A 12813-nucleotide genomic window follows, 5' to 3' on the forward strand; every position below is an offset into this window, starting at 1 on the left:
CGCGGCGAAGGTAAGGTATTAATCACGGTGGAGGAAATAGCAATGTTTTGGCTCACCGTAGTCATAGAAACTGGTATATGTGCGTGGTTCGTTGGATTTGCCAACAGGGCCAGCAGCCATAAGTATGATCGCGCAGAGCTGTATTGTTTCTCACTGACAATGAGAAATAAGTTGAATTTCTTTTATAATCGAATTGTTATATAAATTGAAATAATAATACTGTCGGTTGAGGATAGAGGAAAAAGGATTGATTTATACAAGTGAAAGAGAAGATACGAGACAGATAATATTTATTTGTAAATTTATAAGATAATTATAAATTTATAAGTAGAGATAAGTACATATATAATATTATATTCTACAAGAAAAAAATTTGGAAAGAATGTAATAATAATAATAACGATAATTATAGTAATGATTTGTGCTGTTATAACATAATATCGCACCATTTCACAAATTATTGATTATTCTACTCGCATTCACGTTATGATTATCTTTGGGTGATACGCGCTAGTTCGCAATTTGAACGAGGATATTTCGCTTTTCCCGCGTCTTTTAAGTACAAATTTTTGCATGTTTATTTGAATCTTTACGAAGAAAATCAAACGGAACATCATTGAGACCGTCGTAGTTCGTTAAAAGGCATGTAGAAAACGTATAATTCTCATTGTTATTTCTAATCGGTTAAATTTCAAATTATCTCAATATCGTAACACGGCGCGTGCGCGCGGCGCGCGGCCGGCCGCCATGACAGTCTCGGCGCGTCGGTTCGGACGAGTACGGAGTGCGCGGGACGCTCCGCGATCGATCGCGATTTTTACTCGTTAAAAATGCGTAACGAGCGCGAATTCCTGCCGGGAGTGCCGATTAAAGTGACGAATAACCGCCGGAATGTATCGGTTGTCACGAGTTCTCGCGATCAGTGCCGTTTCGTCGGTTGTAATCGACACTGGACTGTGACTGGAAACCGTTGTAATTTCAGCGAGTACGAATACACACGAAAATGATCCTTCCTGCTGAAGGAATCAACGCTCGCGTGCTTTTCCTTGGAAAAGCGGATCGATAACTTTTCATAATTACGTCGCGCATGCCTACGAGGAAGATTTTGACGGAAAACGATCTGGACGGTACAAATGTGCGACATTTTCGTCAAATAAACTCCGCGCGATCGTAACATTCGTAGCGTCGCTAGTGGTCGCTAGTCGAGACAGTTCCGTCAAGTGAATTTCCTGCAATCGTAAGTCGGCAGGGCCCAGCAGGGCCTCCGGCCTACGAGCTTCGTCGACGGATGGCGCCAGCGGTTCCAGCGGTCGCTCGAGCGCGGTAATTATTCAGTGGGTTGCCGGGCAACTAGACGCGACTGACGCGAGACGCGACGCGACTCGTGTTCTCGTGTCTCGATTCTCGTGTCTCCCGTCTCCTGTCTCCGTCTCCGGTCTCGTTCGAAGCGCGACGAGGCGACGATGCGTTCAGGCGGCACCGGCGCGGTGGCGGCGGCGGTGGAGGGCTCCCGAAGTTGAATTTAATATACGTTCGTCGTCCAAGAATATCCACGCCGCGACCGCCTGGAAGACAGCCGAGTGAGCCGAGTGAGCCGGCGGACTGGCAGAGGCACTACGCGGCGAGTAGCCGTCCAAGCAACAAGCGTGCTCGACTGCTCGCGTACCGCGTACTTGTCGCGATCGACCTCGGTCCTCGGTCCTCGGTCAGTTGGATAGTTGGATTGAGCGTAACGTCTCGATCGGACGCTCGGCTGGCTGGCTGGCTGCAGGCTCGAAGGACTCGCCACCGATTGGCTCCGTTTCGCCGCTCTCGCCGATCGCTCGCACAGCGCTGCGCGAGCGAGTTTAGCCGCGGCGAGGAAACGCGAGTGCATCCTCGGAACAGATCCGCGTGTACAAAAACGCCGCATCGGCGGCGGTGCGCTTTGCTTCACCCTCCTCTGCTACTTAACGACCGATCGGCCGCCCGGCCGCCCGTCGTAAACCGGTTTCAAGGCGTATAGGCACGGTGGAGGCACGGCCCGCGCGCGGGCCTCCTCGTGCTCTCGAGAGAATGCTCTGAACCGCGGCGAGAGCTTGCGCGCGCGCGCGCGTGTACCGCGTCCACCTTCGGTTGGCTCCCGGTTTGTCGTTCGCGTTCGCGCGCGGCGATAGAACACGCAACCGGCGGCGTGCGCGCCTTGTGTGTTGCCTCGCGGCTCGCGTCGCTTCACGTCACGTCGGATCTCGGATCTCGGATCTCGTGTAACGCCGAGTGCGAGTGCGTGTGAGTGCGTGCGTGCGTGCGAGCGAGCGCATCTGCCCGTGAGAAAGAGAGAGCCCGAGGAAATCAAGGTCCGCACTTTGCCGTCGCCGGCGCGGGATCATGGACGAGGAAGAGATCGACGGCGTCAAGTCACCCATCAAGCGGCTCGGCTCCACGCGGAAGCTGCTCGTCTTCAACAGTGAGTTTCTCTTTTTCACACGACTTTACTTTACTTAACTATTACGTTTACTATTATGTTCAAGTCTCTGCGTACGCGAGATGGGAATTTCGATAGTTTCGCTTCTGTCAGGTCTCTCCTAAAATAAACATTTTCCGATAATCGATCATTACCGCGTCAAAGCGATAACGACGCTCTCCCGAGACTTTGGCGCTGCAGCTTTTCTCAAGTATCGGCGAATTTTTGAGTCGCAGTAAATCTCACATAAAAATAGCAAGAGATTATTCTACGATCTTAAATGTCAGGGAAACTAAACCCAAACTAAAACTTCGCCCTTTGAAAGAATCATGTTGTCGCGAGAAAAAGGAACATCAGTGCACAAAATCGTTCGCTCTGGACGCAAAACTGGTATTTGTGATCTTTAGTTCTTTTCTACGAAACTGTCTGAGAATCTTTAACTTTTTGCGGTCCTACGTCGAATTGGGCTTGACACGGTCGCATGATTTTCTTCGAGCATACAAGATTATAATCGACAAGCTACAGTTTTGAGAGAATCTCTGTAAATATTCCTCCAAGTAATAAAAATTCTTTATGTTAGATCCGACGATGAAATGAAATTGAGGATAAAATACTTGATCTTTACTCATTGCAAGAAATAGTCTGGACCGTAAAGAGTTAATGTAACATCGACGTTTCATACGCGGTGACTTAGTAATTTTAATATCTTTTAATTCCACATTTTGAGGTCCGTGAGCGACCACGCAATGTCGCTTAAGAAAACTTTTAATAATTAGATTTTTTGTGATAAAAGAACGAATGTTCCACGAATGTGTTGTTGCGAATGCCAGGATATTCTTTGAAAATGAAACAAACTGCGTATTAGGAACATATAGTACGTGTTTATGTCAGATCCGACGATTAGATAAAATTGAGGATGAGTACGTGATCTTCGCTCGTTTGCTAGAAATAGTCTGGACCGTAAAGAGAGTTGCTGCAACATCATTTCACATGCAATGACCTGGTAATTTGAGTCTCCTTTAATTCTATATTTTGAGGCCCGCCGCGTGAGCACAACCAATGTCGCTTTAGAAAACTCTTAATAATTAGATTTTTTATGATAAAAAAAAACGAGTCCCGCCGCGTGAATCTTGGTGGCGGGATATTCTTTGAAAGTGAAACAAATTGTGTACTGGCATCTACTCTAATTTTAATAGGTGAAATCATTATTTTCTGCGCAGAGAGAGCGATTTCGAAGAAAAATAAAGCGTTAGCTCTCGTCGTAAGCAATATGCGGATTCTCATCGCAATGTTTGTTTTTTTTTCTCGCATACTCTCACGTAATAACACGCGTCGTCTAGATAACGATTTCAGAGGCGAAGCGCCGAGTTCCGCGGGTGATAACGGTTTGCAATCAGCTACCTCGACCACAAGTAAAACGAATCGCGAATGAGTCTATTTCGGCGTCATCGAGCTCGCGTCGTGTCGTAATCCACTTCGCGAAGATTAACGAGCGCGATTCCGATGTGCGAACAGGTGCGATTTGTTTGTCGATGAGGCATAAGTAATACGCAAAACGGCAGGTTACCAATTTCGTTGCGCGTAACGCGAAAAGGAAATGACGGAGCCTCTCCGTTTTGAGTCTCGTGGACGGACAGTGCGATGCCGGTTCATGTAAAACGCATACCAACGTAAATATGTCATTACGTCAAATCCGTCCGAAAAGTTGCAGGCGGATGTCGGACAGAATTACCTCTAATTCTCAACCCACGCAATTCGTCGAAGCGATTCAAGTACAAGGAAAGCGAGAAATGCACCAACTTTTAATCGTTATTATAATTTATCGTTACCTTACATTAATATGTTAATTATACTATATTATCGTTAACTTCTTAATAAGAAGCAAGAATGAGTTTGATTTGATAATATAATAACGCGGTCATCGACTTCTTAAAGAGAAATGGATCCGATTGGAACTGCACGGTGTACTTTACGTTCTTGGTTACGTAAAGCCACGCGATTGGAATATATTAATATATTAATGTCAACATTTTAAAAATATCAAAACTTCTGTTACCTTTTAAATTAAATACGGTACAAGTTACAATCGACGGAGCTCATATATTTGCGAAAGGTGTCTCATATTTAAAACGCGCGAACGTTACGCGTGACCCGCATGCGGAAAATGGCGAGATAAAAATTGACGTTTGCGACAAATTTCACTCGAAAGATGCTTATGGCGGTAGAAACTAGGCGTCCGATCGATTTGCAAATAAACGCGTCGTTCCGCACGAGGAGAGGAGAAACGGGTCGTGCGCGAAGCGAAGCCGCGATCTTCGCCGGGATGTGAAGGCGATTCCTTATCTCGTGAAGGGATTTTTCTCGCGGTCCGCGTTTCATCTGTTAATTTCATGAATACGATATTCGATCGTTCTGGCTATCTTCTTGCGAAACCGAATCGAAAGCTTCGTTAAGTTTGAGCACCTTTTTAAATAATTTAGGATAAAACAGTCACTCACGCATAAATTTACATTGCTTCTTTCGATTTTAATGTTATTGCGATCGGTAGTTGCTTTAACTTCTTTTCAATATCATTTGCTGCTGCAATTAATCTAAAGTAATCATGCTCAGTTCGTACAAGTCATGTGCATACAAGTCATGAATTATAAAACATGATATAATGCGCCATGGAAGATTACTATTGTCGTGAGTCTCTATGACATCATTAACGCTATGGAAAGCTACATCGCGAGAAGTCTAATGAATCATCGGTTGACGATTGCGGTTTGACGATTTTTGTCCGATAGAAGAGCGAGATAGTCCATCGACTTTTCAGAATAATTTGCGTTCAAGCCGCAAAGAAATAGCGCGTTTATTAGTATCGTGAGCGCGCCGTCATTGTCGCTGGTGGACCACAGTGAGAGGCGATCAAGTGCAGACAGTTGCACCACTATTGGAATGCCGGTGTCGACGAAGGCTGCAACGTGCAGCAGGCACTCGAATCGCTCTCGGATCACACGTTGATTCAAACTCGGCTCGAGAGATCGAATATTCGCGGAAAACGATACTTGCAATCGCGTCTGTGATCGCAAAATTGCTCCTTATTGTTAGTTAGCAAATGTGTCATATGTATATCGTCTCACAAGTGTTCCCACAAAAATCTGAATTTCTACATTGAGATTAATCACATGTCTGATTCTTTTACGGGATTTAATGATTGATCGCTTTAACGAGCGTCTATCGCTTCAACGAAGCGTGTTATTTCAGCCTTCAATTTCACGCTTGTTTTTGTATATTTAACCAAATATTTCATTAGTAAACCGAGGCTTCGTTAATCGAAAGAAAACAGTTCATTCAGGATTTTTTTCTCCATCTTGATCATTCAATGGACTTGCCGATCAATCTCGTTTCTCATTAGCATTATTGATACAGCTGCAGCTTTAGAAATGCATGTATGCATAGATCGCTTTCGCAGGCCAGAGGAAAAAGACCTCTATCCATAACACAGACGGGGATAATATACATCATGCGACAGATAAAATTTATTTTCTCCAGCATCACGTAAGCCCCGGACTACTTTGATAAAACTTGACGCAAAGATCCCCGCTTTTTCACAGAAATATTAATCTATCAGGACTTTCTAATCGCGCATTGGCGTAGACGGTCGGTTTAATTCCTATAACGGCTATAACAGACCACGACGACGACGCGGACGGCCTGGCGAGATTTCACGCAGCAGCGCGTATTGCAATGCAGATATTCCTCGCGACCTCATTACGAAATATTTCAATATCCTTTAATGTCGCACTGGAAGTAGTTTATAGCGAAAGTACCCCGCAGCTTCGTAAAAATAACATAATATGAAAAACGATGTGCAGAAAGAAATAAAAAATATTCCTTTGTGGTGTGGAACAAGTATGATACGCGATGTATTTCGAATCGAGCCATTCGCTCGAACAATTTTTTCGTCTAGTTCTCGCAGAAGAATCTCTTGAATCATCGTGTTTCTTTTTCTCTTTTACCGCAGTCGTAGAAAGATAGTGAAAAATTTCAAGGAAGTTTTGGATGCGCGGCAAGGTGTGCCACGTTACAATGGCGCGGCGTCGAAAGCATAGATCCGACGATGAATTCATTGTACTCGCGAGCGCTCGCTCGCGAGGCCCTTCCGTTACCTGGCCCTGGCCGAACCTTTCGACCCTTCCAATGAGATAAAACGAACGCTTTCCGGCCTACGGGTCTGGCCCTTGCCACTGTGCCGGCTGGTAAGCGTAAGCACACACGCAACGCGCGTCCACACATCGCACTCACACGCCGCGCGCCGCGTGTATACGAACGTGCGTGCGCGGAAGAAAACAGGAGAACGTCGAAAGGGAAAGAAAGTAGTGAGGTCTCGCGTAGACGTTGGTATTCATAGCTCATTTCGACGCCGTGTTTAGAATAAATACTAAAAATAGTATTTCATTGTAAATATTGTTTATCCACTACAGATCGCGTTAATAAACGCGAAGCGAGAATTAAAAACACCGATCAGATCACTATAAATCTTATTTTGTATCTTCGTTCAAACGTAGTTAGTCAAAGTTTCTACAGTTTATTCATCTAATATTGCTATTATTCTCGATACTCTCGATCACTTACGTCCATTTCTACCGATGCAGATTAATTTTAATCTCAGTTCTAGTTCTAAGAATTAGAGAATGATAAAAAGTAAGTTAAACCGAGAGTAACATTTTTCTGCATTGGTAGAAATGGACATTAATATATTTGCTAATTGCTAGTATCACCTGCTGCATTTGCTTAACGCGCGACGACAGAATGGAAACCAACGTCAATGCGAAAGAGAGATAGATATATGTATACTACGTTTACGCGAGTGTTACTTCTGTAGTAACTTACGATAATTAATCGTTTACGATAGTGAATTATCATAAATTACTACAAAACTCCGTTTACGCGGACGAATTGTCGTAAGTTACTACAGAAGTAACGTTCGCGTAAACCTAGTATCAGATTGTCATTTTTAGTACAAGTCTTTTGTTTCATTGCATCTGCGTGCATGAGTGCGTGCGTACGTTCGTTCGTGAGTGCATGCGTACGTGCGTGGTTTCAAGTGCGATACCGAGGCGCGTGCGCGTGCGCGTGCGTCTCACGTGTGGGTGTCCACGTGTATGTGAATCGCCGTTGCAGCGTCCTTTTTCGCACACACTTACGTCTCTCGTTGTGCATACATGCGTGCGTGCGTGCGTGCGTGCGTGCGTGCATGCGTGTGTGTTTGTCTGTGCGCATAAGGCGGCGCACGTATAACGGCCACCGTCTGCCGTAATATCGATCTCGTTAACCAGTCAGTTGTATGTACGCGCCGCCGGTTATGCACCTCCCGCACGGTACACAAGGCCCCAGTGCCGTGCCCCGCAAAATACAGTACCCCTTCGCCTCCACGTTGCTGCAGATCGCGTTCGCCACGTTTTTATCGATTGAAATGTATTTTTAGTCAGTTGCCGAGAAAACGGAAAAACCTTCTTGTATTTCTCAATCTTTCAGAGTATTTTTATCTTATTTCGAACAATCGCATAACAAAGAGGGGATTTAAAGGAGAGGAGGGTTATTTAAAAATCAGAACCGTGTGCACGGCCTTCGCGAATATTACGTTGTATCGGATATAGTGTATTGGATAATACGAATGTCTATATGCATAATAAATGCGGAGCGGTTTTCAGTCTCGCAATAGGAATTATAAAAATTATTTTAAATTGTTAAATTAGCCGGTTTGCCTTGTATATTTCGATAACTGCTGCTGCATGCGATCTGTTGCGGTTCGGTGAAATAAGCTATTTGTTGGTAAATTTACGTTTTATCGCAGAATTATATTGGCGTTGCAGAAAGATTCGTAAGTACCGATCGGTCGGTTTAATGTGCAAAACCATTTCGCGCACGAACGCACCGCGATGCGTGCATCACGATGTATTCGCGCAATGCATTCGCCGTGCCGCACACTTCGATCAGTTCTATCAGAATTCCAAACGCGCTTTCACGCTTCTTCCTCGCTTAGCGCCTCGCTGGTATAATGTAAATCGCATAAATTTCTTCGGCGGCGGATAAGGGTGAATAATTCGTGGAATTTAAATGGGAATGTATAATAAATGATAACTATATTAAAAAATTGCGCCAGCGTGTAGTAGAACTAAACAAGCTAGTGCACTTTTTTCAGTAATTTTAATAATTTTAGTATCTATACATTGTGGAACAAAATTTAATTTTTTATTTCGAGCAAAAATCTACGCGAAATAGTGTCGAAGGTGAAATCACTGTTCCAGCGATATTAATTTCGTATATATAACATAACATTAATTGCACCGACAATAAATAAAGTAACACGTGTTAACCTTTAGAGGGCGGGGGTGGTCGAAATATTGACCACCCAAAAAACACAAACTATTTGATGTTTTCAGGCAAAATTTGGTGTGTTGAATAAGGGAAAAATAGTCAAAAAAAAATTTTCCCGCCCTCTAAAGGTTAACACGTGTTAACAATACCATCTCGTCGTTTAGGCCTTTCTTCTCTTTTCGTATCGGTAGAACGTGTCCTTCGGATGACGATCTAAAAATAAGAAACGCTTGAAAGAAACGTTTTCTACGGCTCCTCTCCACTTGTTCACCATAAATACGTTAGACGGCCTCATATATATCGACTCCATTCTCGCGGCGGTCCCATCGACAACGGAATCGCTTAAACGCGCGCGTACCAAAATATTTTCTCAAGCAAACAAGCGCCGAAGATTGCTATTATTTTAGAGCACGCGCACGTGTGTTTGCGTCGCAGATTATACAGAGTATAATCCCGATGACCTCGCTCTGGATTCTCGCGATTAATCTTGGATAAAGTTCGAATCAAGCTTTCCATAATGCGACATGTGATTTCGAGACATATTATCTTCAAATGTGAAAAATTACTTTCTTTTGTTAAGTATTTTGTCAATACACGTCACCGCGTGTGTTATTTCGCAAACATTCTGATAAACTATGCGCCGCTCTCTTCTCCACGATGGCGATGGGGAGAAGTCGGCGGAAAAAAGTAAGAAAACGCCGACGACGACGACGCGGCGCTTCCTGTCCCCGGATATTTTTACAAACGGCAGCAGTCGTTTCCTCGCGAGTCAAAAGGGGCGGTCTTTCGTTCGAACACGTGCATCCCTTATGGCCAGGCGCGTGCATTCAAGTGCATGACGTACCAATAAAGTGGAAACTGGCAGTGTATAATATCGCGTTTTTTTGCAACGACGAGAGAATTGCCTTCTAATGACCACGGGAAATAATAATAAACAGAAGGTTTTTTCCGCTTCTCGGCACCCCGTTTTCGCGCACGAGATCGAGAGAGGCATCGAGAATTATCTCACACTTTCGCTCCGCACGACTATGATCACGTAAAAACGCATCAACTGTCATTTTCTGCCAGAGCGCGTTACCGCGCCGATTAAAATTGATTTCACGAACAATGATGTTTGATGTTTCCCGCATCATTACGCGTAAAATAGAATTATTTTCTTATGTGCTTTAATTTGTATAATTATCCTTTGTATTTTTTTTAACAGCGTTTAGGAGAAATAAATTTAAAATAATTACAAGCGTAAAATAAAATAGCGCGAGAATAGAAAACGATGACCAATTTTGAAAAGAAATATTAAAATCGTCATTTAATTATTATCTCCGCTTTATGGTACAGATATTATCGCGACGTTAAAATTCAGGAGAGTGTGTACCGGTATCATCCGGAGTTGACCTCGCAGAGAATCCCCGAAAATCATTACTTCTGGCAACGCCAACGGCCGGGGTCACCCGTTTGCTCGAGTTCCGCACTTCCGGGATTCGAAAATTTAGGGCGCCTATCGGCCGACTGGCGCCGATTTGGCACACTTTCCCGACCTGTCGCAACGTATTTCGCGAGCCCTAAGCCCGCGGTGCGCACTGTGTGTTGTGTGTGTTTCGCGCCCAGCGGACCCTCTGGCCATAAATTCCGATCTCTCGCCCTCCGGAGAGCGGATCTTCACCCGAATCCTAACCCGCGCAACCCTCGTTATTGCAATTTTTATCCCGTGGCACAACCCCGTACCGTCCTTCGAACGGAAAGTTCTGGCGTACCGCGAATTTTTTATGTCCCTTTTATTTGTGTTTTTTTCTTTTCCCTTGAACTCCAACGATCTCAATTATCCTGCTCGAGGATTCTAACTCGCGCATTTCGTGATAATCTCGATTCCGCGCGGCATTCTCGGCATAAGTCTGAGAAGAAATGTTTATATATGTTCCGCGTATTCTTGGCGCCACTTTACTCGGAATTTTTCCGGCATTCTTTGTCGTCCACGCTTCTGGAATCCCTAAATCGGGCAGAAATTTTCGTAATAATTTTAGCACTGTTCGTCTTAACATTCTTCCGGCGTCCTTCCGGCGTCCTCGAACCGTGGCCGTCTTTGTTCCACGACTTCCACGGGGCACGGACTGCGTGCGGCTTCGTGACGCAGGTATAGCACGTTCCTCCGGCTTTCTTCTCTTTCTCCTCTCTTTCGTCGGTCGGCCAACGACGTGCTGCTGCCGGATGCCACGCCCTATACGTGAAAAAGGCATAAAATCTCGTTACGACGGCCTAGTCAGGCCGAAAGATCATCGTTATCCCATGAGATACGAGATATAAAATAAGATTAGAGTCCCGCGGACGCGAAACTCGTCGCTCTCGTAACATATTTGAACATCAGGTGATACGATATAAGCAAGCGTGCACATCGGCAATCAATAAATTACGTTAAAATATTAATATCGTATATGACGTATATCTAACAATTACACCGCTTCTCTCTTTAATTTCCCCCGATGAGTTGATAATGTTCATATTATCGAGAAACAACCGCTGCTCGACTGCTCGACTGCTCGTTTTCCATCCGACTACAGCGCATTTTACGCCTTATCAAATCGACCGTCTCACAAGTCAGTCCTGTCAGCTTCTTTCTCGACGCTACTGACGATGGCATAATCGACTAACACAGTATATTCTTTGTAAAGAAGTCCCGTTCGCTATGGTTGCACGAAAAACGTCTCGAGGCAAGGTCAATTGTGAATAGAAATGCCTTTACAGGGTACCGTAGAGATGCTTCGCCAGATGTTTCGCTAGAAATCATAGCTCGAGAGTATCCTCATATAGAGTATAAGATAAATTATATTATATCGCAAAAAATTAAATTTTCCTGTGGTACGAAACGGTCGCGTTTACGATTCTTCTGTTAAAATGAAATTTTGTCTTTAACGACGAAAGTCGAGCCTGCAATGCTACAGGGACACTCTGTAGAGTCAGGCTTCATAGACTGACTGTGAGATTTATTCTGAAGTGCTCGTTCTCGCACGCATGGCTCTCATCTGCGAGGCACGTACGCACATCAAGTTCGAGGTGGCAGTAGAAAAGAAAGGGAGACAAGGGCGAGATAGATGAAGAAGGGCTGGGGGGAAGACATTTGAATGCGCAAGAAAATTATCTCCACTCTACTCTTTCTCGCACCCGGCGAGAACGATGCGCGCGCCGGCTGTCGCAGCTGTCGTCGGTTGCATCGCGTCGTCGCGTCGCCGAGAGTTAAAGTAGTCGCGTGCTGCGTCTCGAAAACGTCGAATTTTCACCTGCACATTCCTATATATGCACACATATAGGGCCGCGTATCGCATTAATGGAACTGCGAGCCTGTCGCGATTTCGTTCGCCGCTCTCTGCTCGCAGTCGCCTCGCACGTTCAGCTGCTCGAGATAACGGACTTATTGAATAATTCCGTGCGAGAAATAACGATAAAATGAAACAGCAGGTGACGGCAGGAGTTGAGATAAATGCAGAACAAAGCGTGATGAATTAATTAATAAAAATCGAATATCGAGATTCTGTTCCTCGTGAGAGAATCATTACGTTGAAAATATAAAAGTTTCAATAATCCGCATGATGTCAAGGTTTCATTACGCCGATAACAGAGGCTTTTATTTAGAAAATTGATTTTTTTCTCAAAGATTTTATACACAGCTGTTAACTTGATTTAATTCTGCGGTTACAACACGGCAGTCTGAAGCGCTTATTTTTAAATCGGTATCTTAATCGCTGATTTAAAAAAAAAATAAAGATTTTAAAGACTGTTTATGAGACGGTTCGAACGAGCCATTTTTACCCGTGCGAGCGAATTACCGGCTCGCGAGTAGCCCGGCAACTCGTTATGAAAATCATATTAGTGGCGATCGGCATTTTACGACGCAATGAATCCCACAGCGATATCAGTTCTGATTTTTGCGGAACGCAATTTTCGAGTCACTGCGCTTCTGTTAAAAATATCCGCAGCTGCATCGCTATCATTGTTATCGCAAGCATAAACGCGTTCAA

General features: G+C 44.4%; 1 protein-coding gene across 1 annotated transcript in view; it reads left to right on the top strand.

Moving 5' to 3' along the window:
* The first annotated feature begins 1488 nt into the window (after positions 1–1488).
* The window catches only part of LOC139775179 (SLIT-ROBO Rho GTPase-activating protein 1), a 58434-nt gene continuing 47109 nt past the window's right edge, over positions 1489–12813 (top strand). Inside the window, exon 1 of the mRNA XM_071710982.1 lies at positions 1489–2446. Within this exon, the coding sequence (XP_071567083.1) occupies positions 2368–2446 (79 nt within the window). The 5' untranslated portion in view covers positions 1489–2367. The remainder of the gene's footprint in view (positions 2447–12813) is intronic.

Source organism: Temnothorax nylanderi, unplaced genomic scaffold (assembly GCF_030848795.1).
Source record: "Temnothorax nylanderi isolate EJ_2023f unplaced genomic scaffold, tnyl_v1.0 TNYL_tig0094_pilon, whole genome shotgun sequence".
NCBI classification, from domain to species: Eukaryota; Metazoa; Arthropoda; class Insecta; order Hymenoptera; family Formicidae; genus Temnothorax; species Temnothorax nylanderi.